This window comes from Phocoena sinus, chromosome 11, assembly GCF_008692025.1.
Source record: "Phocoena sinus isolate mPhoSin1 chromosome 11, mPhoSin1.pri, whole genome shotgun sequence".
Lineage (NCBI taxonomy): Eukaryota > Metazoa > Chordata > Mammalia > Artiodactyla > Phocoenidae > Phocoena > Phocoena sinus.
Genome location: NC_045773.1, coordinates 80648436 through 80668099, shown reverse-complemented (window position 1 = coordinate 80668099; position 19664 = coordinate 80648436). Strand labels below are relative to the sequence as shown.

The 19664-nt window shown below is 52.9% G+C and overlaps 5 protein-coding genes across 22 annotated transcripts; 2 read left to right on the top strand and 3 right to left on the bottom strand.

Moving 5' to 3' along the window:
- Positions 1-117: 117 nt before the first annotated feature.
- Positions 118-2621, bottom strand: C11H6orf47 (chromosome 11 C6orf47 homolog). The gene has a single exon (XM_032649568.1). It carries the CDS (start codon positions 1767-1769, stop codon positions 876-878), a length of 894 nt encoding a protein of 297 aa, XP_032505459.1. The 5' UTR covers positions 1770-2621; the 3' UTR covers positions 118-875.
- Positions 2622-3650: 1029 nt separating this feature from the next.
- On the bottom strand, positions 3651-7070 carry GPANK1 (G-patch domain and ankyrin repeats 1). Of its 16 annotated transcripts, XM_032649566.1 has the most exons (6): positions 6761-7052; positions 6564-6611; positions 6331-6462; positions 6022-6178; positions 5034-5747; positions 3651-4277 (listed from the first exon to the last, which is right to left on the bottom strand). In XM_032649566.1, the coding sequence occupies exons 5-6, from the start codon at positions 5642-5644 to the stop codon at positions 3833-3835; spliced, it is 1056 nt and encodes a 351-aa protein (XP_032505457.1). In that variant the 5' UTR covers positions 5645-5747; positions 6022-6178; positions 6331-6462; positions 6564-6611; positions 6761-7052; the 3' UTR covers positions 3651-3832. The 16 variants fall into 16 exon arrangements, with proteins under 16 accessions (XP_032505457.1, XP_032505456.1, XP_032505455.1 ...); XM_032649565.1 differs by lacking the exon at positions 6331-6462 and having other exon boundaries at positions 6022-6196; positions 6552-6611; XM_032649564.1 differs by lacking the exon at positions 6331-6462 and having other exon boundaries at positions 6022-6196.
- Positions 7071-7269: 199 nt separating this feature from the next.
- CSNK2B (casein kinase 2 beta) lies at positions 7270-11351 on the top strand. 3 transcript variants are annotated; one of them, XM_032650264.1, is made up of 7 exons: positions 7270-7417; positions 8024-8106; positions 8834-8936; positions 9494-9609; positions 10058-10133; positions 10281-10470; positions 11121-11351. In XM_032650264.1, exons 2-7 carry the CDS (start codon positions 8035-8037, stop codon positions 11209-11211), a joined length of 648 nt encoding a protein of 215 aa, XP_032506155.1. In that variant the 5' UTR covers positions 7270-7417; positions 8024-8034; the 3' UTR covers positions 11212-11351. The 3 variants fall into 3 exon arrangements, with proteins under 3 accessions (XP_032506155.1, XP_032506153.1, XP_032506154.1); XM_032650262.1 differs by lacking the exon at positions 7270-7417 and adding an exon at positions 7528-7697 and having other exon boundaries at positions 11121-11350; XM_032650263.1 differs by lacking the exons at positions 7270-7417; positions 10281-10470 and adding an exon at positions 7539-7697 and having other exon boundaries at positions 11121-11350.
- A 798-nt stretch (positions 11352-12149) lies between these two features.
- Positions 12150-13201, top strand: LY6G5B (lymphocyte antigen 6 family member G5B). Its single transcript, XM_032650265.1, has 3 exons — positions 12150-12244; positions 12383-12511; positions 12794-13201. Exons 1-3 carry the CDS (start codon positions 12184-12186, stop codon positions 13195-13197), a joined length of 594 nt encoding a protein of 197 aa, XP_032506156.1. The 5' UTR covers positions 12150-12183; the 3' UTR covers positions 13198-13201.
- Positions 13202-16079: 2878 nt separating this feature from the next.
- LY6G5C (lymphocyte antigen 6 family member G5C) lies at positions 16080-19664 on the bottom strand. The gene is made up of 3 exons (XM_032650026.1): positions 19562-19664; positions 18315-18482; positions 16080-16174 (listed from the first exon to the last, which is right to left on the bottom strand). The coding sequence occupies exons 1-3, from the start codon at positions 19662-19664 to the stop codon at positions 16080-16082; spliced, it is 366 nt and encodes a 121-aa protein (XP_032505917.1).

Sequence of the window (19664 nt, the reverse complement as noted above, 5' to 3'; positions counted from 1 at the left end):
CATTTGGGGGTTTGTCTCCCAACATCAGTCCCACTCCCCCCATTTCAGTACTCCCTCTGGACCTTCTACCACCTAAGCCCCCAGCTGGACGGCGTCAGGAAGGACACTGAGTGACAGTAACTCTCACTTTTAGTGGTGTATTTAGGATTTGGTGTGACACATTTATTGCTGAGTGAGCAAAGCCAACCCCCCAGTGGGGTCTGCAAACTCCAGTGCTCCCCATACTGCCTATGAGCTGCCAGCCCTTCTGAGCTGGCCCTCCTGCCAACACTGCCAGCACCATCCCCACTCCCTCTGGCTCCTAGGAACACCCAGATTCCCCCCTGCAGGCTCCCCATCACCTGTGGGAACCCCATCCAGACCCCCTAATCCACCCACCTAGCAGTGCCACTCTTTCCCAGATAGCACAGATCACAGGATCCACAGGATCCCCTGAGTCTCTCAACCACCCTCTTACCCCACCCAGAGGTCTGTCTGTCTTGCCTCTAGTCTCCTCCACCCCTGGAGAGTTTTGAAAGGTAGAGAAGACCCTTTAGTCTTTATTCTCCACCACCACACTTTTTTTTTTTGTTTGTTTGTTTTTAAAAAGCGGAGGTGGGAAAAAAAAAAAACTGGAAGTGGGAGAAATGTAAAAGCAAAAATTAACAACAGCTGGTGAATTCAAGGCCAATGCCCCTACTGTCCATAAACACAGACACCCTAAACAGCTCTCCTGTGTGTGAAGGGGGGCGGGGCCTCTGTGCCCTCATACTCTGGGGTTTCTGCCCCATCCCTGAGGTCCCTGTGCTTACAATGTGGATCGTGCCCCCACACTATCTTCACCCTTGCTCCCAACCCACTGAGGGTGGGACGCTGGGCCACACCCCACCCCGTGGTCACAGCCTCTTTCCTGGGTCTCCCCTCTGCTCCTCACCCTCCCTCCCCAACTTCTCGCCCTCCAAGTCAGTGGCCTCCCCATCCCCACTGGGCTCCCGGAGGCTGACAGCCAGCACCAGGGCCTGTAGAAGACCAAAGAGGCAGGCAAAGTGCAGGGGGTGAGCGGTAAGTAGGCTCAGCACGGCATGGAGCCCATGCAGGGCAGCCAGGAAGGACAGTAGCCCATGCAGCCAGAGGCCCAGCGGTCCACGCAGGCCCAATGCGTCCAAGGCTGCCCGCAAGGGCCTTGAGCACAGCCCTAGCAGGGCTGAGGCCAGGAGCTCCAGCAGGTGCAGGGTCAGGTTGGTGGAGATCTGCAGGCACTCCTCTGGGTCCCCCAGGTACTGGTAGGGAGCCCCTGCTCCCCCACCTGTTTCCCCCCGCAGCCAGCCCAGCAGCTTCTGATACTGGCCAGGCTTTTCCGCTGGGGCTTCAGGCCCAGGGAGGCTCAGTCCCTCTTCAGGGGACACACCAGGCTTCTTGGTGCCACCTGAGTCCACAGGATCCCATCCTAGTTTGAGAATGGTCTCTCCAGCCTCCAATCTCCCAGACTCTTGAGTGCTAGAGACAGTCTCGTCCCACTTGAGAGAATCCATTTTTTTGCACCCCAGTTGCTCAACTTGGGACTCCCTGCTTGGTTCCGGAGCAGCCCCAGAGCTCCTCTGTGCACCTGAGTCCTTGGTCTTGGGAGGCCCCAGATCTCCCATGGTTTCTGGGGCACTGTCCCAGTCACTCGCTGAATTCTCAGAGGAGCTGTCCATCCGTCTGGGTTCTGGGGCGGGCAGGTCAGGCCTCGTTGATTTCCAGCGGCCCCAGGGGCGAGGTAGCCAGCCACCAAGCTGTCGCAGGAACATGGTTGGGGTGTGTAATGAGCCCCCAAATTCTGGGGCTGCTTCCTGGCACTGTTTAGACTCTCAGGTTTGGGGGCTGAGGGTTTCCTCAGAAGCCACAGTCTGCTCAGGCTCAGAAGAACAGGTATCTGCTGGTGAGTCCTACTCTGAATTCAGAAGTGGCTCCCCACTTCCCTGGATGGTCATGCAGCCTCAAGTGTGTCCAGCGGCTTGTTTCCTTTACAGTTTTGAGGTAAAGGAAGGCACATCCAAGTTCATTCACCACCACCACCCAGCACACAAGATTCCAAAAGTCTCAGGATCTGACAAAGCCTGGGTCACCCCCCCAGTGTCCTCCCTGTTTTCCAGGTTTCTTTCCCAGCAGGCAGCACCCCAAGTTTCACTCACCAAGCCTACGCCCCAAGGTGCCCCAGCAACTGGGGAGGAGGTTCTCCATCCAAGAAGGAAGGAAGGAAGGTGGCCTTGGGTCCTAGGTGCTCCGGAGCGGGAGAGTCCTGAACTGCTGCCCTAAGGCAGCTCAGGAAGAAGTCTCCTGTTAGGTGAGTGAGGGAAGAGGTATCCGGCAAACTCCAGCCAGCAACGTTCGTCCCTTGATTCAGAGGGCTGTGAACGCTATAAAGTGGCCCCACCGGCCCCTGAGCACGCAGCTGAGACTCGGTCTCCGCGAGGTCAGGCCGCAGATGTCCTCGGAGATCCCGGTTGCGAGGCAAAGCGCGGGCCTGCCTGGGGAGCCAGGCGTCCAGGCGCTGCAGCCTCTCCCGGGCCCAGTGTCCGGGCCGCGGCCTCTCGGATCCGCCCGGAGCCGCAGAGCCCGGAAGCAGCTGCACCGGGACTAGAGGGACAGGCGGAGGCGGAGCCCGCAGCTCGCGGGGCGGACCCTGCCAATCCACCACCGCCCCGCGCCCGCGCTGCTTGTGCGCGCCATCAGTGCGCACCTGGCCGTACCGCGGGGCGCAGTCAAGATCACGGGGACCCAACGCCTGAACGTAAACCTAGCTTTCCCTTTTCGTCGTCTAGAGCCCCCGTGACGCCAGTGTTCCCTTAAACTCGCCCGCCCCCTTTAGTCCCCTTTCCTTGTTTATGATTTCATGAAAGGATTTTCCGGAAAAGAAAGTTGAGAGGAGGCTTGGGACTTGAGTAGTCCTTCCTTGCTCCTCCATGCACGTATTTTACCTCTTGGATTTGACGACAGCGAGCGCTTCATGTGCCTGGCACCTAGTATGAGCAGCACAAGGGAGGAGCGGGAGAGGAAGTGTGGGAAGGACAAGTGTAGACAAATAGGATGTGCTTCCTGCCCTCAGGAGTTTTCAGGTATCAAAATGAAGAACCTCGGCTTAGTGTATATTTGGGAGGCCAGAGTTCTGGTCCCAGTTTCAGCTAATAGCCTATAGGCTGCATAATCTTAGGCACTCCTATCACACTGGCCTCTTCCTGCAAGACCCTACCCACTCTCATCACCTCTGAGCCTTCCCTGACCTCCTCTATCACCATGCATCGTATTTGATCACATCCTGTCTCCTCCAGCTGTGAGCAACCTGAAGACTGGGAAAGTCTCTTACTCCCTATTCTTAGCACATAGTATATGAACTTTGTGAAATCACTGATTGAATTGAGTGGGCGAGGGATGGAGTGGGCAGGGGATGCCTTCTGAGGGAAGTTAGACTTGCATAGAGATGGGCAATTCCTGGTTCAGGGATTGAAAAAATAGGTGGAGCACTCTGGGCAGCGGCTGGGACTAGGAGCGAACCAGACTGGCAGGGAGGTGACCCTATCATACCACCTAGCAGAGCTGCTGCCTCTTCTGGCTCAGGTAGAATTTCATGTGGCCCCCAGCCTGTTTGGCTTCCCTGTAACAGCTTCCAGAAAAGTGAATAAAACACCAAAGAGGGGGAAAAGCTTGATTTATTTCTCAACTCTCAGCCTCTTTTCTCCCAAAGGCAGAGTCCACTGATCAAAACCTGAAGGTCTGGAACCTGGGCAGGCCCCAGGAAGTAGAAGCCCAAGTGCCTAGGTCAGGGGCCCAAGTTCAGACTTCAGCAGCAGACCAGGGTCAGAACTTGCCAAGGTCAGAACTCAAGGTTCATGTATGTCCTCAGATCCCGCTCCCAGGCCCTGTCCTTCTCCTCCTGCCTTCTCGCCTCCTTCCAGTTCAGTGTGGTCACCCTAGGGGCTCTCTCCCTCCCAGCCACTGCCCGTGTATCCCGAGCTGGGAAATGTGTAACTCGGGGTTGGGGTGCTGATCTGTAGCCTAATCCTTCCTGGTCCCTCTTGAGGACAGTGGGGATGGGATTGGCACGGCCCTCGCCCCGGGGTCCCAGCCCCATTCCAGGCTCCCAGCCCCCCCTCAGCAGCAGCCTGAAGCCTGGGCTGGAGGTAGGCACCCCAAGGGGCAGGTTGCGGGGCCGGAGATCCTGGGATAATGACAGCAGGTGAGCAGTGGAGGTACGGTGGTTAGAGTCTTGGAAGTGGGCATCACAAGCCTCACAGTACTGGGGGGAGGCGGGTCGGGACCTGCAGAGAAAAAAAAGAAAGGGTTAAGGGCAGCGCAAGGGTTTAGGCCTCAGAGGTGGGTGGCAGGGTGGGACAGGGTCCTTCCAGTATTTCTGCTGAGGAACAAATTGCCTTCCTCCCCACTTAGCAACGAGGGACCCAAAGGGGAATAGCTGGGAGAAGAGAAGGTTAAAAGGCCTCACAAGGCTCTTGGGTGAGGGAGGATTAATAATAATTACTATAGCTAATGTTTGTATAGTGCTTACTATGCTACAAGCACTGTTCTAGCACTTTACATATATTAACCCATTTACTACTAACAACCCTTTGAGAAAGGTGCTCTTATTGCCCCATTTCTTAGATGAGGAAACCGATGCACATGGACATTAGGTTGCTCGCCCAAGTAAGTAGTCAGGATTTAAACCCAGGGAGTGGGTAAACACAGGAATATAGCAAACATTTTATAATGACTTTAAATGGACTGTAACCTTTAAAAATTGTGAATCACTAATACTGTATAGCTGTAATTTATATAGTATTATACATGAACTATGCTTCAATAAAAAAATAAAATACAAAATTAAAAACTAAGTAAATATATAAATTTTTTAAATACAAAAAAATAAACCCAGGGAGCTCATGTCCGTAACCAGACTGCCTTACTAGCCTACACTAGAGGACAGGGAAGAGAACCAACCCTCCAGCTCTGTTCTGGGGCCTCTAGTGTGGAGCAGCTAGGAAGGAAAGAACACAACGGAAGATAAGGCTTCCCCTCACCGGTTCTCTGGACTCCTCGTCTCTCTGGGGCCCTCTCTGACCATGTGGGCCACCTCAGGGAAGCCTGCTTCTTCTGCCAGCTGAGCAGCATCCCTGCCACCCAGCTCGCAGACCCCCACCCAGGCAGCCCCACGGCCCAGGAGATAGCGCACAGCTGCCCCCTGGCCTGCTCGGGCCGCACACATCAGGGGGGTCCACCAGAAAGCATCTCGAGCGTTGATATTCCCCCCAGCTCCCCCTGCCTCATGGGGATCCAACAGTCTTTTTAGTTTTGCCACATCCCCCTCCTGGGCTGCCCTCAGTATCCGGTGGGTCATCTTGTCCTCTGCCCCAAGGGATCTCCTTTGTCCATCTCCTCCTGATACTCCTGCTGCAGCTTCCTTCATCATTCTTCTTCTCTTCCTCTTTCTCTTACTGGCAGACTCAGGCTGAGCCCTCTGGGGTTCACGAGTGCTGCTCTCATCCCCAGTCAAGGCTTCGTAGAAAGCCCGGGCTGCAGCCCCATCCAGGGTGGGCTTCAGCTCTTCAGGCTGTGACTGCAATTGCCCATCTTTCCAGAGATCACTGGGGTCAGTGGCTCGGGTAAAGTTAATGAGGGTGGCCCCGGACATGGCTTTTGGGAGATCTGGGAAAATGAGACTAGGCAGGGGGAGGATGAGACGAGGAAGCCAAGCCCCTGGTGATCCTGCAGTGACCAGAGCCACCTCCAGACACCTGCTGGGAGAAGGAAAAGTATCCTTAGCGTCAAAAATCCCCTCCTAACCCAAAAGTGACCCCACAACCTAGGACCCTGCAGGGCCTGAGGACCATAGATCATGTGGAAAAACAGGAAATCCTACAGTAACAGACCATGACCCTTAGTAAAGGTTAACAAAGAAGTCTCCATAAGACAGCTGCCCAGAGGTCCTGCGCTCCGCCCCCACTCCCATCCTCATCAACAATAAATAATAGCCTCTCTGAGGCTACTTTACCACCACGTAAGACATACCGTTAAGAAAAACAATCAGCCTAGCTCTTTAAATCTTCCTCGATCCTATTTCGGGTAACGTCTTCTCAAACAAAAACAGACTTGACACTTCTCCGGAAGCAGGAAGCAGATTTAAGGGCGAGGTTCCAGTCTGTGTTGTTGTTTTGTAGCTTCCGTACTGCAAAATGGCACTACTCTAAGCAAAGGAATCGACAGAGTCACACGATACAAAGACGCATGCGTGGCTTGAGGGGGGACAGTTACTCGAGGGCGCAGGCGCGCGCAAGCGCCAGGGCTGTTTCCCACCTTAGAATCGTTCCAATAGCATACCGCAACGCAGCACGTGCCCAAGTAGCGCGAGGACCGAGAAGGATCCGTCGGTTGCTGTGCTTTTACATATCGCCCCCACAATACCCGTCGCCTCCCTCAAGGTGGCCCCCGCTTCGAGCTCATTTTCTGTCCCTGGGAAACCATTCTCGGGGTTAAGAAAGGCCCTGAGGTGAAGAATGCCCAGAAACCGTGAAAAGAAATAACGTCTCACAGCCCCTCACCATTACTCTGACCTGGGTTCGAAGGTCACACTTAGCGCCTGCAGCAGTCCCGTTCAAGCCCTAAGAGGAAATGCAGAAGTACAAGGGAACAAGCAGCAGAATGGCTGGCGCCACCTCAGGTTAGCGCACGGGGCAGTCCTGGTTCTGTCGCCGTTCAGTTCAGCCCAGTACACCCTACCCAGGTCCGTCAGCACAGAAACCGGCCTCACCTCCCGCCTCCGGAGCCCAAACCCCGGGGTGAAAAATGGGCCCCTTCGGGGGTCTCCTTGGCGGGCTGACTCGGGCAAGGAGCCCGACAGGCGATAAGGACCAGACTGGCTGGAGCGGATGAGGTCAATGCCCTGGGAAGCGTAGCCGCGCCGGGGCCTGAGGCTCGCCGTGCGAGGGGAGCGGCAGGAAACGACACCGGCAGCCGTCTTCCTCTCCCCGCCCTTCTCGACCCCACGGTTCCGGGAATCACACGACTATATTTCCCAGGCTCCGTGGCCCAGACGCGATACTGACTTTCCGCTTCCGGTTGAGCCTAGCAGCCCCTTGCTGCGCCCCGCCCCCAAGCGTCTCCCTCAGGGGCCTCGCGACACCAGGGTCGTGCGCGGGTCATCCTGGGATTCGTAGTTCGGCTTTCCCTAGTTTCGCCAGTTTCTCCCTACCGGGGACTCCATTTCCCGGCGTCCATCGCGGCTCCCGACGCTAAGCACTTGCGCGTTGCCCTCTTCCCCACCCTCCCCAATTTGCACTTCCCCCCCACCCCACTTCGCCTACCGCGGTCTTGTCCGCGTCCTGCGTTGTAGCGGTCGCCGCGGTTCCTTGGAAGCAGAAACTCCCCTTTCCCCCCCCGTCCCCCGGTCCCAGTCCCCGTCCAGTCGGTGAGTCTGGGGTCGTCCCCGCGCCGTGTCCCCCGTCCCTGGGCGCGGCACATGGGGTCTCCCCGCCTTGATATGGGGGTGGGGAAGGAAGTGACCTGGTCCGGCACCGAGGGAGGGAGAGGTGGCCAAAAGGGTGGAGGCGGGATGTGGGGACTCCCATGAAAGCGACCTGAGGGCCACCCCCAGGCCATGAGGAAAGGAGGGGCTCGGCTCTTGCTTGGAAAGGATAAACTTCGGAACCCTTGGGAATGGGGCCGGGAACACGCGGAGACCTGCGCGGGTAGGGAGCCTGAGCCGCGGGCCCTGCCGGAGTTGACACGGAGGAGAGAGGGGCCTGGCCTTAGGGAGCGTCAGGGATGTGGGTAGGACTAGTGGGTCAAGACCTGTCGGTTTCTCACAAGTGGTGGGACCCCAAAGAATTTATCTAGTCTCAGAGAAAAGGGGCCGAGATGTGAATAAGAGGAGCTAGAGAGACGTGCTCCAGGTTCGAATCCTTTAAGAAAGGGTTGCCCCAAATTCTTCCATGGTTGGAGGGCAAAGTGTGGAAGGAGGGAGGATATCAGAGGCAGGGAGGGAGAGCTTACCCTTACACTCCTCTTTCTTTAGCTTACGTGAAGATGAGTAGCTCAGAGGAGGTGTCCTGGATTTCCTGGTTCTGTGGGCTTCGTGGCAATGAATTCTTCTGTGAAGTGAGTTCTTCTCAAACCCCCTATCCATCTCCACATATAATCTGGCTAAATAAAAAATTCTCCCATATATTCAGCTTCCACACATTTCTTTCACAGGCTTACGTAAAAACTCTTTCTCGTCAAGGAAGAGTCCCCTTAGTAACTTCCTCACTAACTTGTGGTGAAGGGGCGAGACTGGGGCCCCAAGTCAGCCCTGACATTCTTCAGCAGTATAACGTTGGACATGTCAACCTGTGTATTTTCTTTTGTATTACCACAGTGGTACTGGTAGTGGTAGTACCTATCTTCTGTGGCTGTTAGGACTAACATAGTTCCTACTAAAACGTTCTGTAACGTGCACAGCTGTGTGTTAACATAAGGGATTGTAACTGCTTTCAGAAGCCAAGCTGTTGAGCCTCCACCTTCCTCAGAGAGCCAGCTGGCCCTAAGGAGGGGCCAAAACTGAGATGGGAAGCAGGAATAGGAGCAAAGATCATGAAAGGAATGTCTGTCTAAGACGGGGTTTGCTGTACCTGTTTATCCTTGGAAAAGAAAATCCGAAGCTTTTATGGGTGGGCGGTACATGTGAGCTGGGGAGAGAGACTCAAGTACTTCTGCTGAGTTGGGAGTGCGGAACAAAGGGAACAGAAGCAGTTGTGTTGAGAATAAGGCACCAGTTGGAGCAACTTGCCCAGGTCAAAGCTGAGGATTCTGCTATGGGTTTCCTTTTGACTTCATGTCCCGACAGGTGGATGAAGATTATATCCAGGACAAATTCAATCTCACTGGACTCAATGAGCAGGTGCCTCACTATCGACAAGCTTTAGACATGATCTTGGACCTGGAGCCTGGTGAGACACCCTCAGGGTTGTTTTGTGTGTGTATGCTTTTTTTCCTTTTCAAATCCTGTTTATCTGCTTCTTGAATTTCTAAATTTCCTTTTGGTTCTCTGACCCCCGTAACCCAAAGTCTTCTACTTCATTTTGATTCCCTACCTCACTCTTGCTTAGTTTTGTGACTTAACACCACTCGTCCCCATACTCTGATCCTGTTAACTTAGCACTATTTCATAATGCCCATTTTTCCATGAGTCTTATTTTCTGCTGCTTTCCCCTGCCTTACACCTTCCAGGCTAGAGTTTTGTCTTCTGTGGAGACATCTTTGCGTTTATGTATCGAGGGAGAGAAGGGAGCAGAGGCTGAGAGGGATGGAAAGACGGCAGAGCTGCCTTGGGTTGGTGGAAGGGTCAGAGGCCCAGGTTTCTGGGTCAAATGCCCAGGCCATGGGTGTGGTGAGGCTTAGAGTTGGGTGCTGGGCTAACTGAGTAGCCCAGCAGTCCCTGGGGGTGGGCAGGGCACCCAAAATAGCTGTAAGACAAGTGGTTGCATTTGGTTGGGCCATGTTTCAGATGAGGAGCTGGAAGACAACCCCAACCAGAGTGACCTGATTGAGCAGGCAGCGGAAATGCTCTATGGATTGATCCACGCCCGCTATATCCTCACCAACCGTGGCATCGCCCAGATGGTGAGGCCTCTCTACTCCCACTTGGCTCCTTCGCAGGCAACAAGGGAAACAGTTTCCTTCAGCAAGAAGTCACTTGTTTCAACCTTGTCAAGGAATCTAGCTTAGAAGAGGGAAATAAACCCCAGAACTTAGGCTTAGGGATTAAAACCTGATTGAGGGTGTGCTAAAGGGGGTGTTTTCAGGGAGGGAGATGTGACCTTGGGCAGGAAGTTGTAGACTGCCTCTTCCTCAGAGAATAAGCAGCGAATGGCTCTGATGGTCTGCAGCCTGCCTAACTGGAGGAAGGGAAGCAGAGGAGTCTTGAGGGCCCATCTGAGCCAGAAAAGGGGCCTCTGGACAGCGAGAGACAGGAGGAGTTGGGGACAGAGTGATGTGGGTTGGGCTGAGGAGGGGGTTGCCTCTTCTCTTCATACCTATCCAGCAACCCTTTCCATTTTATTCACTGCAGTTGGAAAAGTACCAGCAGGGAGACTTTGGCTACTGTCCCCGTGTGTACTGTGAGAACCAGCCAATGCTTCCCATCGGTGAGTGTTGGAAAAGGGAAAGAAGGGCCACGTAAAATGGCAGGTCCACTGGGAAGGAGTTGGGGCTCAGCAAGTTGGGGCCTGAGTCCAGGAGGGAGGTTGGGCAGGCTTGGGTTACCTGGCCTGCTGAGTCTGGCTGTCTCCCAGGCCTTTCGGACATCCCAGGTGAGGCCATGGTGAAGCTCTACTGCCCCAAGTGCATGGACGTGTACACACCCAAGTCATCGAGGCACCACCACACGGATGGCGCCTACTTCGGCACCGGTTTCCCTCACATGCTCTTCATGGTGCACCCCGAGTACCGGCCCAAGAGGCCCGCCAACCAGTTTGTGCCCAGGTGGGGAGCAGGGACAGAGTCACCAAGGGTCAAAGGAAAGGGCCGGGGTCCCCCAGAAAGAAGGGAGGACAAGGACAGGGCTTGGTCTGCTCTTGACACCTACTTCTCCCAAAGCCAGGGCTTTTCCCTGCTGAGTGACCTTGGGAAAGTTGTGTGGTCATCTATGCCTCAGTTCCGTTATCCATGAGGTGGGGATAGTGACATGCCTGACAGTGTGTTTTTAAATGTATGAATCGCTTAAGGTAATGTTTGTCACTTGAAGCAACATTTAAACAGTAGCTAACCTTGTTGTCTTCTTGGGTGTTCAATCTTCTGCCAGGAAATCCTCAGAGCTACGGTTCAAGTGTGGTTTATCTTCCTAGAGTATCATTTTTACTCTTGTGTAGAGAAGGAAAGTTCAGCTTTATATTGAAACAAGTACTGACGTGTGTGCTTGTGCGTGTGTACACACGTGTACGTCCTAGAATTTGAGTTTTAATGGATATTTAAAATAAATTTCCAAATATTCTTGAGAGAAGTTTGGGAACCTCTGCCCTTCAGTACTGAGCAGGCCCATGAAGGAGCTGGGGTGGGGAGGCAGGAATGCTGGCCACAGGCAGGGCCAGGATGGGGCTCACGCTGCTGCCTCTCTGACCTCTGCCCTGACCCAGGCTCTACGGTTTCAAGATCCATCCGATGGCCTACCAGCTGCAGCTCCAAGCGGCCAGCAACTTCAAGAGTCCAGTCAAGACGATTCGCTGATTCCCCACCCCACCTGTCCCCAGTCTTTGACACTTTCATTCCTTTGCTGCCACCCTTTCATGAACCCTCTATGGTTTTTAGTTTAAATTAAAGGAGTCATTATTGTGGTGGGAATATGAAATAAAGTGGAAGAAAAGGCCGTGGGCTGATTTGCTGGTGCTTGGGGTTGGGGAAGGGAGGGTAATGGTGTGCTGAACCCCAGGAGCTCTCCTGGCCCCGCCCACCCTCCTCAGCTTGAAATCCAGCACAGATATGTGCCCAGTGGATTTGGGTGATGTTTTTAGTAGTAAAGTGGAGTTGTAGAATTGGGTGTGGGGATGTGCAAAGATCACAAAAGACTCAAAAATCAAATTTCAAAGATTAGAGAAATATTCTTTTTGGGCCACCTGTGGTCGTCTGTTTATACTCTAGGGAGTGCAGTCAGCAACACTTTGAGTTTGGGTTTTACAGGGAAAGTGGTCCCAAAATAAACAACTGTAAGGGGTGGGGAAAGGAGAGGCAGGGTCCAGAACTGCTGTTGTGTGGTGTCTGCCTGCCCCCTGCTGGGGAGCTGAGACATGCGCATCTCAGAAGGATGGGGGGCACTGGCTTCCTGGCTAAGGTTTCTCCCAGAACAATAGGGACTGACCCTATTGTGTGGGAAGGATAGCAGATGGTACCAGAGAAGGAAACATCCATGCACCCTTGAAAGGCACGCAGGACAAAGGTAGACTGCTGGATTGGGGCCCAGGTATTGCCCCTGTCTGGGCTACTGCTCCCACATTGAGGAACCAGACCTGGTGGGTGAGGACATGTCCCTCCTGCCAAGTTAATAGCTTCCTCCCCCAGTCAGGAATATAGCTCTGTACCTGCGGTAGCTCTTGCTCAGACTGCCTGTCAAAACTACCCTGCAGTTCAGGCTCAAGGAGAATGGCCACAGGAAGGTGGGGTTTCAGAGCACCCCTGAGGGGCTTCCCCTCTCCCCAGAATTCCATGATGAAGGCCCATATGTTTGTAGGTGTGCTGGTCATGATGGGCTTCACAGTGGGAAAGGGTAAGTGGGACAGGGGGGCAGGGAAGGAGGGGTGACTGAGTCCAGGGAGGGGATGGCTCTGGATGAGCGGGCTCCCTGCAGGGCAGGGAACTTGGAGTGAGCCAACACGGCCATTTCTCCTGTCTTCCACTTCCCCAGCTCTTGTTGCTGAAGTCCGGACCTGCCACCTCTGCCTCTTAGAAGATCCTACTATAGGATGTGTTTTAGGCTCAGAGAAGTGCACGATCAGCAGCTCATCCCCATGCATGGGGATCAGCATCTTTCATAGTCAAGTCCCAGGAAGGGGCTACTGGTAGGGCAGCCCATGGCTTGGTCTCCTCTTGTAGATGAAGGCTGCTTGGGGCCTGAGGTCTAAGGAGATGGAGGATCCTGGAGGGGGAGGGGTCTGGGCTTCTGTGGAGCCAGTTAAGCTAATTTTTCTGGCGCCTTCTGATGGAGTCTGGGATAGTAATTGGGTCTGGGTGAGGGATTGCAGAGTCTGGGAAAGGGGTGCCAGGTTTGGGGACTATGGGAGGCAGCAGTGGTTGTTAGCTGTCCCCTCTCTTCCAGATACCAAGGTTTGCTTCTTAATCCGGGGCTGTGGACAGCACAAGTCTTACCGGTGCCAAGAAAAACACCCCACCTACCTCCCAGAGTACTGGTACTATGCCCAGTGCTGCCAGTATGATTACTGCAACTCCTGGTACAGCCCCCAGCTCCAGAGCTCCCTCCCTGAGGCCCCTGAGGGGTCCCTGGCCCTGCCCCTGTCTGAGTCCCAGATCCAGTGGTTCTGCCAAGCCCTGAACCTCTCACTGCCCCTACCCAGCTTCCATGCTGAGAAGGAGCCTTCTGAAGGCCTGGACCCCCTGGCTGTCCTGCCCCTGAATCTGAGTTTGTCCATTGCTGACCTGCGCCGCATATACTGGTTCCTCAACAATTCAGGACTTTTGGTTCCTCCCTGGGCTAGGCTGTGACGTCTTACCCTTCCCAGATTTCACTCTGGTCCAGCGTCTCTCCCCTGACATCCCAGCATCATGTACTGCCCTCTCAGAACACTCACACTTTCTGGTCTGTGAGTTCTCAGTCTTCCTTTCCTTTGTACTTCCATCGTCTATATGGTTTTGGTTTAGTTTCCTCCCCAAAAAGCAGTTGGCACTGCACCCAGTGCCCTTCGTCCACCTAGAAAATAATCTCAGGTGTGAATTCTGCCTAGGCTGACCTGGGAAAGGCACAGTGGTTTCCTCATCCCTTTCCTATCATCTGAGTGGGATCATTCCCCCCCACCCCCCATCTTCCTGATCCCCTCTCAATCTGGCTATTTCCACCCCTACACCTGTCTCTAAAACCTTGTGCCAGACTGACCTTGCATCAAGAAGGGTGAGAGGCGGACTTTGTGCAGATTTCCTGACTGGGCACTCTGGTGTTCCTACCTCACTGTCTCCACCACCTCACTCCCGCCTGGTCTCCTGCTTCCTTCTCTCATCTCTTGTCCCCATCTTTGACTTCCACAGCCCCACTTCACGTCCCTGAGTCCTGACACCCACTTGCACAGAATCCCAGGGAGAGGAGAGGATCTGTCCTCTGCTCCACATTCTCCAGTTTCCCTCCAGAATAAACAAACTGGGCTAAGTCTGTGTCACATTGTTTATGGGGTCAGGCTCAGGTGTGGGCAAGTGTAAACAGGTTAAAGAAAGTTAACTGGGTGTGGGGTTCAAACAGGGTTGCAGAGCCCTGCCCACTCCACTTGGCCTTTGTGGTTCCTCATGGCCTGCCGCAAAGAGCCCACATCCACCCCACCCTCTGCTCAGCTAGAGATCAAAGTATGAGGATTGTGACTCCTGCCAGCCTTAAACATACCCTACAAAACCTAGAAAGTTAAACCCAGGTGATGTCAGGTTTTTCCACATAAGAAAGGAGGAAATACTCAACCATGAAAACTCAAGAGCAAACCAGAGGGCCCATGTCTGCATCTCAGAGTTACCTGGAGCTGAGGCACCTGCGTTCCTGCCTATTCTCAGTTCTTTTCAGGATCCTGGGAGCCAGGACCCCCTCTGTGAGGGCCTAGGTGGAGGGGGTGGGAGAGTACAGAGAGCACACAGGTGGGGCTGCAGTGGTAGGGTCTTTCATTTTGAAAAACCACAAGCATGCAGAAAGCAGCCTTCCCCATACATTCAATAAACACTGGACACACTGCTCTGAGCCAGGCCCAGTATTAAGCAGCAAGACTTGCAGAGGAGTACAGCCAGGTGTCCACCCTTCTGAACCTCACAACCCAGTGCTGGGATTATGAAACCTTTTTCTGAAAAGTAGTGCAGCTCTGTGGCTGGGAGGCCCAATCCCAGTTCCTCTGCCGCTTAAGTAAGTTGGTCTCTGTGCCGAATTTTGGTCACCTGTCAAGTAGGGATAGTGCCTCAGGATTGAGAGAATGTGTGTCAACGTGTGCACAGAGATAGAAGTTAATGGACTCAAAAATAGACACGCCTTAGAGGCAAACATACACGCAGATTTTGGTCTATTTAGTTTTAAACCTTTTTGGCCATACAGATGTTTGCGCACCAAAAGGTGGGTTTTTGTAAACTACACACGTGTGTTTACCACTCCCTGGGTTAGCATAAAGGCCTTTATCAGCACCCAAAGCTGCCTTCATGCACCCTCCTAAAATTCAGGGGTAGCCACTGTCCTGAATTTTGTCTGTGTGCTTGATAGAAACGACATCACACAGCATACACTCTTCCTACACAACATTTTGCATGTGTGTTAATAGACTTTTGTGGCCCCTTTAATGGCTTGTGCTCTGGTGGGAGAAACCATTTGTTTCTAGGTCAGGAAGCAGTTGGAGGTACAAAGAGAGGTACAAGCCACTGTGTCCCTCTCTTGCCGCCCCACTTTACCCCATGACCTCTGACTTCAGCATAAGTCAAGGGCCCAGGTTTACACAGCTCCAGAAAGTCAAACTGGAAGACAGCCTTAGAGGATGAGAAACCCAAGGCCCGAAACTGAGGAGTAACTTAACCATGGTCCTTGAAAAGGGAAGTTGAGCCTGGGATCAGAGAGGCCGCTAGGCCTTGCATCTCTTCACAGAGCTCCTTCCCCACCCTCTCCTCCCTGGGACTGGTTCTCTTACAGCTCCGCTTCTACCAACACACCCCCATGAACCTCCCTACCAGTCCCCATCCAGCTCTGGGTCTGACAGCACTTCTGAGAATGCCCACTACCCTTCTGGTCTTCAACATAGGAGGACTTGCAGTTCCTCTTCACCTCTTTGTGCTGAGAGCTGAATCAAAGACAGTGGGGCAGGGCAGGAGCAGAGCTCCGCAGAGCTGGGAGCCACTTACCTGCCCCCGACGGGGCACTCAGGCAGTACCACCTCCCTCAGCCTCCACATCCACCAGAAGAGAGAGACAAATCAGTTTGCACACCTATTTATTTTGGAGGAACAGCTGGGGACTTTGGACAAGAGAGGACCATGGTGGGAAAAGAAGCAAAGCAGGGCAAAGGGGCATCCTTGAGGTGGGAACAGACAGGAGGAAAGATGTCAGACTGAGGCCTTGAAGGAAAACTCCAGAGAATTCTGGAGAGGGAGCCTAGGGAAGGGGCAGAGTGGGAATAGGGGTGTTGAGGGGCGTCAACCAAGAGACAGATAGGACTGGGGTCCAGTAGCTGCTGCTGAGGGCGGCAGGGAGGGCTGGTGGGTGGGGCTGGACATTGTTCTGGCTGCCCCCAGATGGAAATCAGGAGGATGGCTGGAAATTGGCAGGTTTTTACTCCAGAGGTCTCTATGGAAGTTCTAAGGACCATATTTTATTCTGTTCTGAGGGTTATTGCAGAAATTCCGGAAGCAGCATCGAGAGAATATCTAGAAGCCCAGCACTGGAGGAGTGTGGGTGTACGAGCGATCACTCATCTGCTCCTTGCTGCGGCAGTCACTCACCACGATCTCCGAACCACTGTCTGGGGAGGGACGGCAGCAATCAGCAACACAGAGTTCCCAGGTAAAGCCCCGAACCCTCCCATCCCCTCACCCCACATGGACTTACCATCACTGCCCCCACACCCTGCCCTGGACCCCCAAAATGCAACAATTCCTGGAACTGGACAGGCCAGCGAGTGCCAGGGAGTCACCAGCCATGAACTCTGTGGAAGTTTCCCAGGGAAGGTTAGTGGGAAAGAGCCATTCGAGATACAGTGACAGCTAGAATGGGGTGAATTGGGACTTGTGGAGCAAAGTGAGGAGAACCAGCACTTCAGGCGGGACCATGTAAGAAAAAGTTGGGAGATGTATTGGAGGTCAGATTGCAGACAGGAGGTGTTTGTCGTTTATTTTATGGATCAAAAGTAAGAGAAGAGGAAAAAAAAAAGTAAGAGAAGATGAGGAACTTCCCTGGTGGCACAGTGGTTAAGAATCCGCCTGCCAATGCAGGGGACATGGGTTCGATCCCTGGTCCAGGAAGATTCCACATGCCGTGGAGCAACTAAGCCCGTGCGCTGCGCCACAACTGCTGAGCCTGCGCTCTGGAGCCCACAGGCCACAACTATTGAAGCCGGAGCATCCTAGAGCCCGTGCTCCGCAACAAGAGAAGCCACTGCAACGAGAAGCCCACGCACCGCAACGAAGAACAGCCCCCGCTCGCAGCAACTGGAGGAAGCCCTCGCGCAGCAACAAAGACCCAACGCAGCCGAAAATAAATAAATAAAATATAAATAAATTTATATTAAAAAAAGTAGAAGAGGATATCTCTGCTGCTATTGTATATATGAGAGAGGGGAAATCTTTGTGCCCATGTATGGGGATGTTCACTGCTGCCCTGCTTGAGAGAGTGAAAACTTAGAAGCAACCTAAAGGTCCATCAGTAGGGGGTTGGATAAATCAACTCTGACATGCCCATGCCGTGGAATACCATGCAGCAGGACAGGAAGCTGGTTACAAACTGATACGGAAACATCCCCCATAACTGTTAAGTTTGAAAAACAAGTGCAGAACAGTGCTTACAGTAGTATGGTACTGTTTGTGGAGGAAAAAAAGAGGTGAAAAGGAGTAAACAGCGTATTTGTATAGGGTGGGATGTGCACAAAAGGTCACAGAAAGGATAATAAAGGCAATTTTAAAAATGGTTTTATCTTATTCATGCCTGAGAGCTGGGTGAATTGGGCCAGGAGTGGGAGGGAGACTTTTCTTGAATACTCTGATATGGAACCACATCTATGCATCAGCTGTTTCAAAAAGTATAATGAAAGGATTTGAATGAAGGCAGCTTTGTACAGCAGTTGTCAAGAGCACCATCTCTGGAACCACCACAAACTGTGGCTCAGCCTCTAGGAGACTTATGCAAGGTACTGACCTCTCTGCACCTCTGTTTCCACGTCTGTAAAATGGGGATAACAGTGCCTACCTTGGAGGGTTGTAAGTGCTTACAACAGTGCCGGGTACAGAGTCTGTGTTATGTGTTTATTATTTATTATTGAAAAAGGTGTGGGATCAGGTGGAAGAGCAGGCTTGAGGAACTGGGAATGTAGTCAATTTCCAGCAAGTTGAAAATGAGGTGGAGATATCCAGAGGGCAATTTGACATTACAGTTTGGCCTAACATTCAGTTGTAGGAGGATGCAGTATGTGCCTGCTGGGTGAAGCCAAGCAAGCAGATAAAATCCTCTGGGAGAGTAAAGAGGAAGAGAGCTAAGGACCAAACTTTGGGGACCGTGAACTGTTAAGGGTCAAGACTTAGTGAAGACCCAGTTAAAGGCAAGACTCAGTGAAGGAGACTGGAAAGAAGCAGTGGAAGATGTAGGAGAAGAGTGGTGCTGGCAGGAACTACTGCTGACAGATGGGGAGAAGGCAGCTTGAAGAAAGGCCAGTAGATTTGGTGATCTCCAGGGTCCCCTACAAGGCTGGGTGCTATGAGGAGGGTTAGCCGAGAAGGGGAGGGGAGTAGAAGTGGAGATGGGGAGTGGCTCTAAAGGAAAGGAAAGAGGGAGAGTGGTGGAACAGTGTCTCAGAGTTGTGGGAACCAGGATTAGGGTGCAGCTTAGGAGGCTGGTAGAGACTCAGTTCGGGAATGGGCTGTGCCCGCGACGAAAGGGAGGAGGCAGCTTACTGCTCTTTATGAGCAGAGTCACGCAGCTGCTGCCCTTTGGGGCGAGGCAGATGTCAGATCCCAGAAGGCATCCCACCTCCTTGGTCTCCAAGAGGCATCGATAGCAGCTTAGGTGTTTGTTTAAATGAATCTGATGAAGGGGTTCTTGATCATAACGCTCAAACTCACCTAGAATACAGAGAAGCACTGACCCCAAACCCACCTAATTCCCAGACTGGCCAATCCCACTGTTCCCTCCTACCTCCCCATCTCAGAAAACCATGAAATCACCAATTCTTTAATGAACCATCTGGCTTAATCTAACATCAGAAGCTTTCGTTCTCATTAAAAATCTCCATTCTCTGCTCTTTTACCTCCTGAAATGAGGAACTCATTCATTCATTCATTTATTCATATATTTGAGGGGCTAACGTGCCCAGCACTCTACAAGCCTCTAACTTTTAAAGGTTAGGCCAAGGCAGCCCATTCCAACTTTTGGCAGCCCTGTTAGGACAGTTCTTCCTTTGTGACTTGGTTTCACTGTCCCCACCCAACCCCCAGACTCTTTTGAATATGCTTTCTTAATCTATAATGTTCAGAAGTGAAAACATCAGGGTGCATCATCACAGGACAGGAAGAATCTCAGCTTTGTGTAGACAGGAGACATCAAGCAGCCCGAGGCCACATTCTTTGTTTGGTGGTTCTCTCACTGAACAGACTCATACTAAACTTTGTCCACCAAAGCCCTCCCCAACTGCATTCATATTCATCTCCCTCCTCCTCTGATCCCAGGCCCAGACCACATGTTAATGAGTCCCCAGACCCAGCAGAGCACTTGGTGTAAGGCAGCTGCTTAGCAAACACTTTGGATCTTGTTTCTGTGTCGATGGTGCTTTGCAGCCAAGTGAGGTTATCAGGCTGGATTCAGCCTTGTTCTACACTGTGGATCCTGAGGCTGTCATCTGGCATGTTCTCCCAACCCTCCCTATTCTGTATTGTCCTCAGATCCTAAGAGGTTCCCTTTAGTATCTCCATTCAGGTCACCGCTGTTGCGTGAGATAGCCCTGGGGTAATCACCAGAAATCTCCCTCAGAGTGAACATCAGTACATTATCAGTCCCCAGGCATTATCCCCCCAAGCCCACCCATCCCATCTTTCTTCCTGCCTGGGTTTACCTGAATCTCCTTGGCAGATGTACCCAGACATCTATCCAACGTTTCCCTATCCAGCAGGATAGGAGACCCTTCTGACCCCTTAGAGCCACTTACCAAACGCCAAGCTCATCAGGACGAGCATTATTAAGAGGACCATGTACAGGGCTTGGGGGGGGCCCGGATTCCGGCTACCTGCAGGGCCCGCCATAACACGCAT

Bases quoted from the DNA above. Each gene is read 5' to 3' on its own strand.
- C11H6orf47 (XM_032649568.1), bottom strand. From the start codon at position 1,769: ATGTTCCTGCGACAGCTTGGTGGCTGGCTACCTCGCCCCTGGGGCCGC.
- GPANK1 (XM_032649553.1), bottom strand. From the start codon at position 5,644: ATGTCCGGGGCCACCCTCATTAACTTTACCCGAGCCACTGACCCCAGT. The intron at 4,278-5,033 runs GTGAGGGGAAGC...TTTTCTCTGCAG, and splicing joins ACGAGGAGTCCAGAGAACCG to GTCCCGACCCGCCTCCCCCC.
- CSNK2B (XM_032650262.1), top strand. From the start codon at position 7,607: ATGAGGAAAGGAGGGGCTCGGCTCTTGCTTGGAAAGGATAAACTTCGG. The intron at 8,937-9,493 runs GTGAGACACCCT...GCCATGTTTCAG, and splicing joins GATCTTGGACCTGGAGCCTG to ATGAGGAGCTGGAAGACAAC. The intron at 10,471-11,120 runs GTGGGGAGCAGG...GCCCTGACCCAG, and splicing joins GCCAACCAGTTTGTGCCCAG to GCTCTACGGTTTCAAGATCC.
- LY6G5B (XM_032650265.1), top strand. From the start codon at position 12,184: ATGATGAAGGCCCATATGTTTGTAGGTGTGCTGGTCATGATGGGCTTC. The intron at 12,245-12,382 runs GTAAGTGGGACA...CCACTTCCCCAG, and splicing joins GGGCTTCACAGTGGGAAAGG to CTCTTGTTGCTGAAGTCCGG. The intron at 12,512-12,793 runs GTCAAGTCCCAG...CCTCTCTTCCAG, and splicing joins GGGGATCAGCATCTTTCATA to ATACCAAGGTTTGCTTCTTA.
- LY6G5C (XM_032650026.1), bottom strand. From the start codon at position 19,664: ATGCGTGTTATGGCGGGCCCTGCAGGTAGCCGGAATCCGGGCCCCCCC. The intron at 18,483-19,561 runs GTAAGTGGCTCT...TCTGTATTCTAG, and splicing joins CCTGATGAGCTTGGCGTTTG to GTGAGTTTGAGCGTTATGAT. The intron at 16,175-18,314 runs GTAAGCTGCCTC...GTCCCTCCCCAG, and splicing joins GACTCTGCTCATAAAGAGCA to ACAGTGGTTCGGAGATCGTG.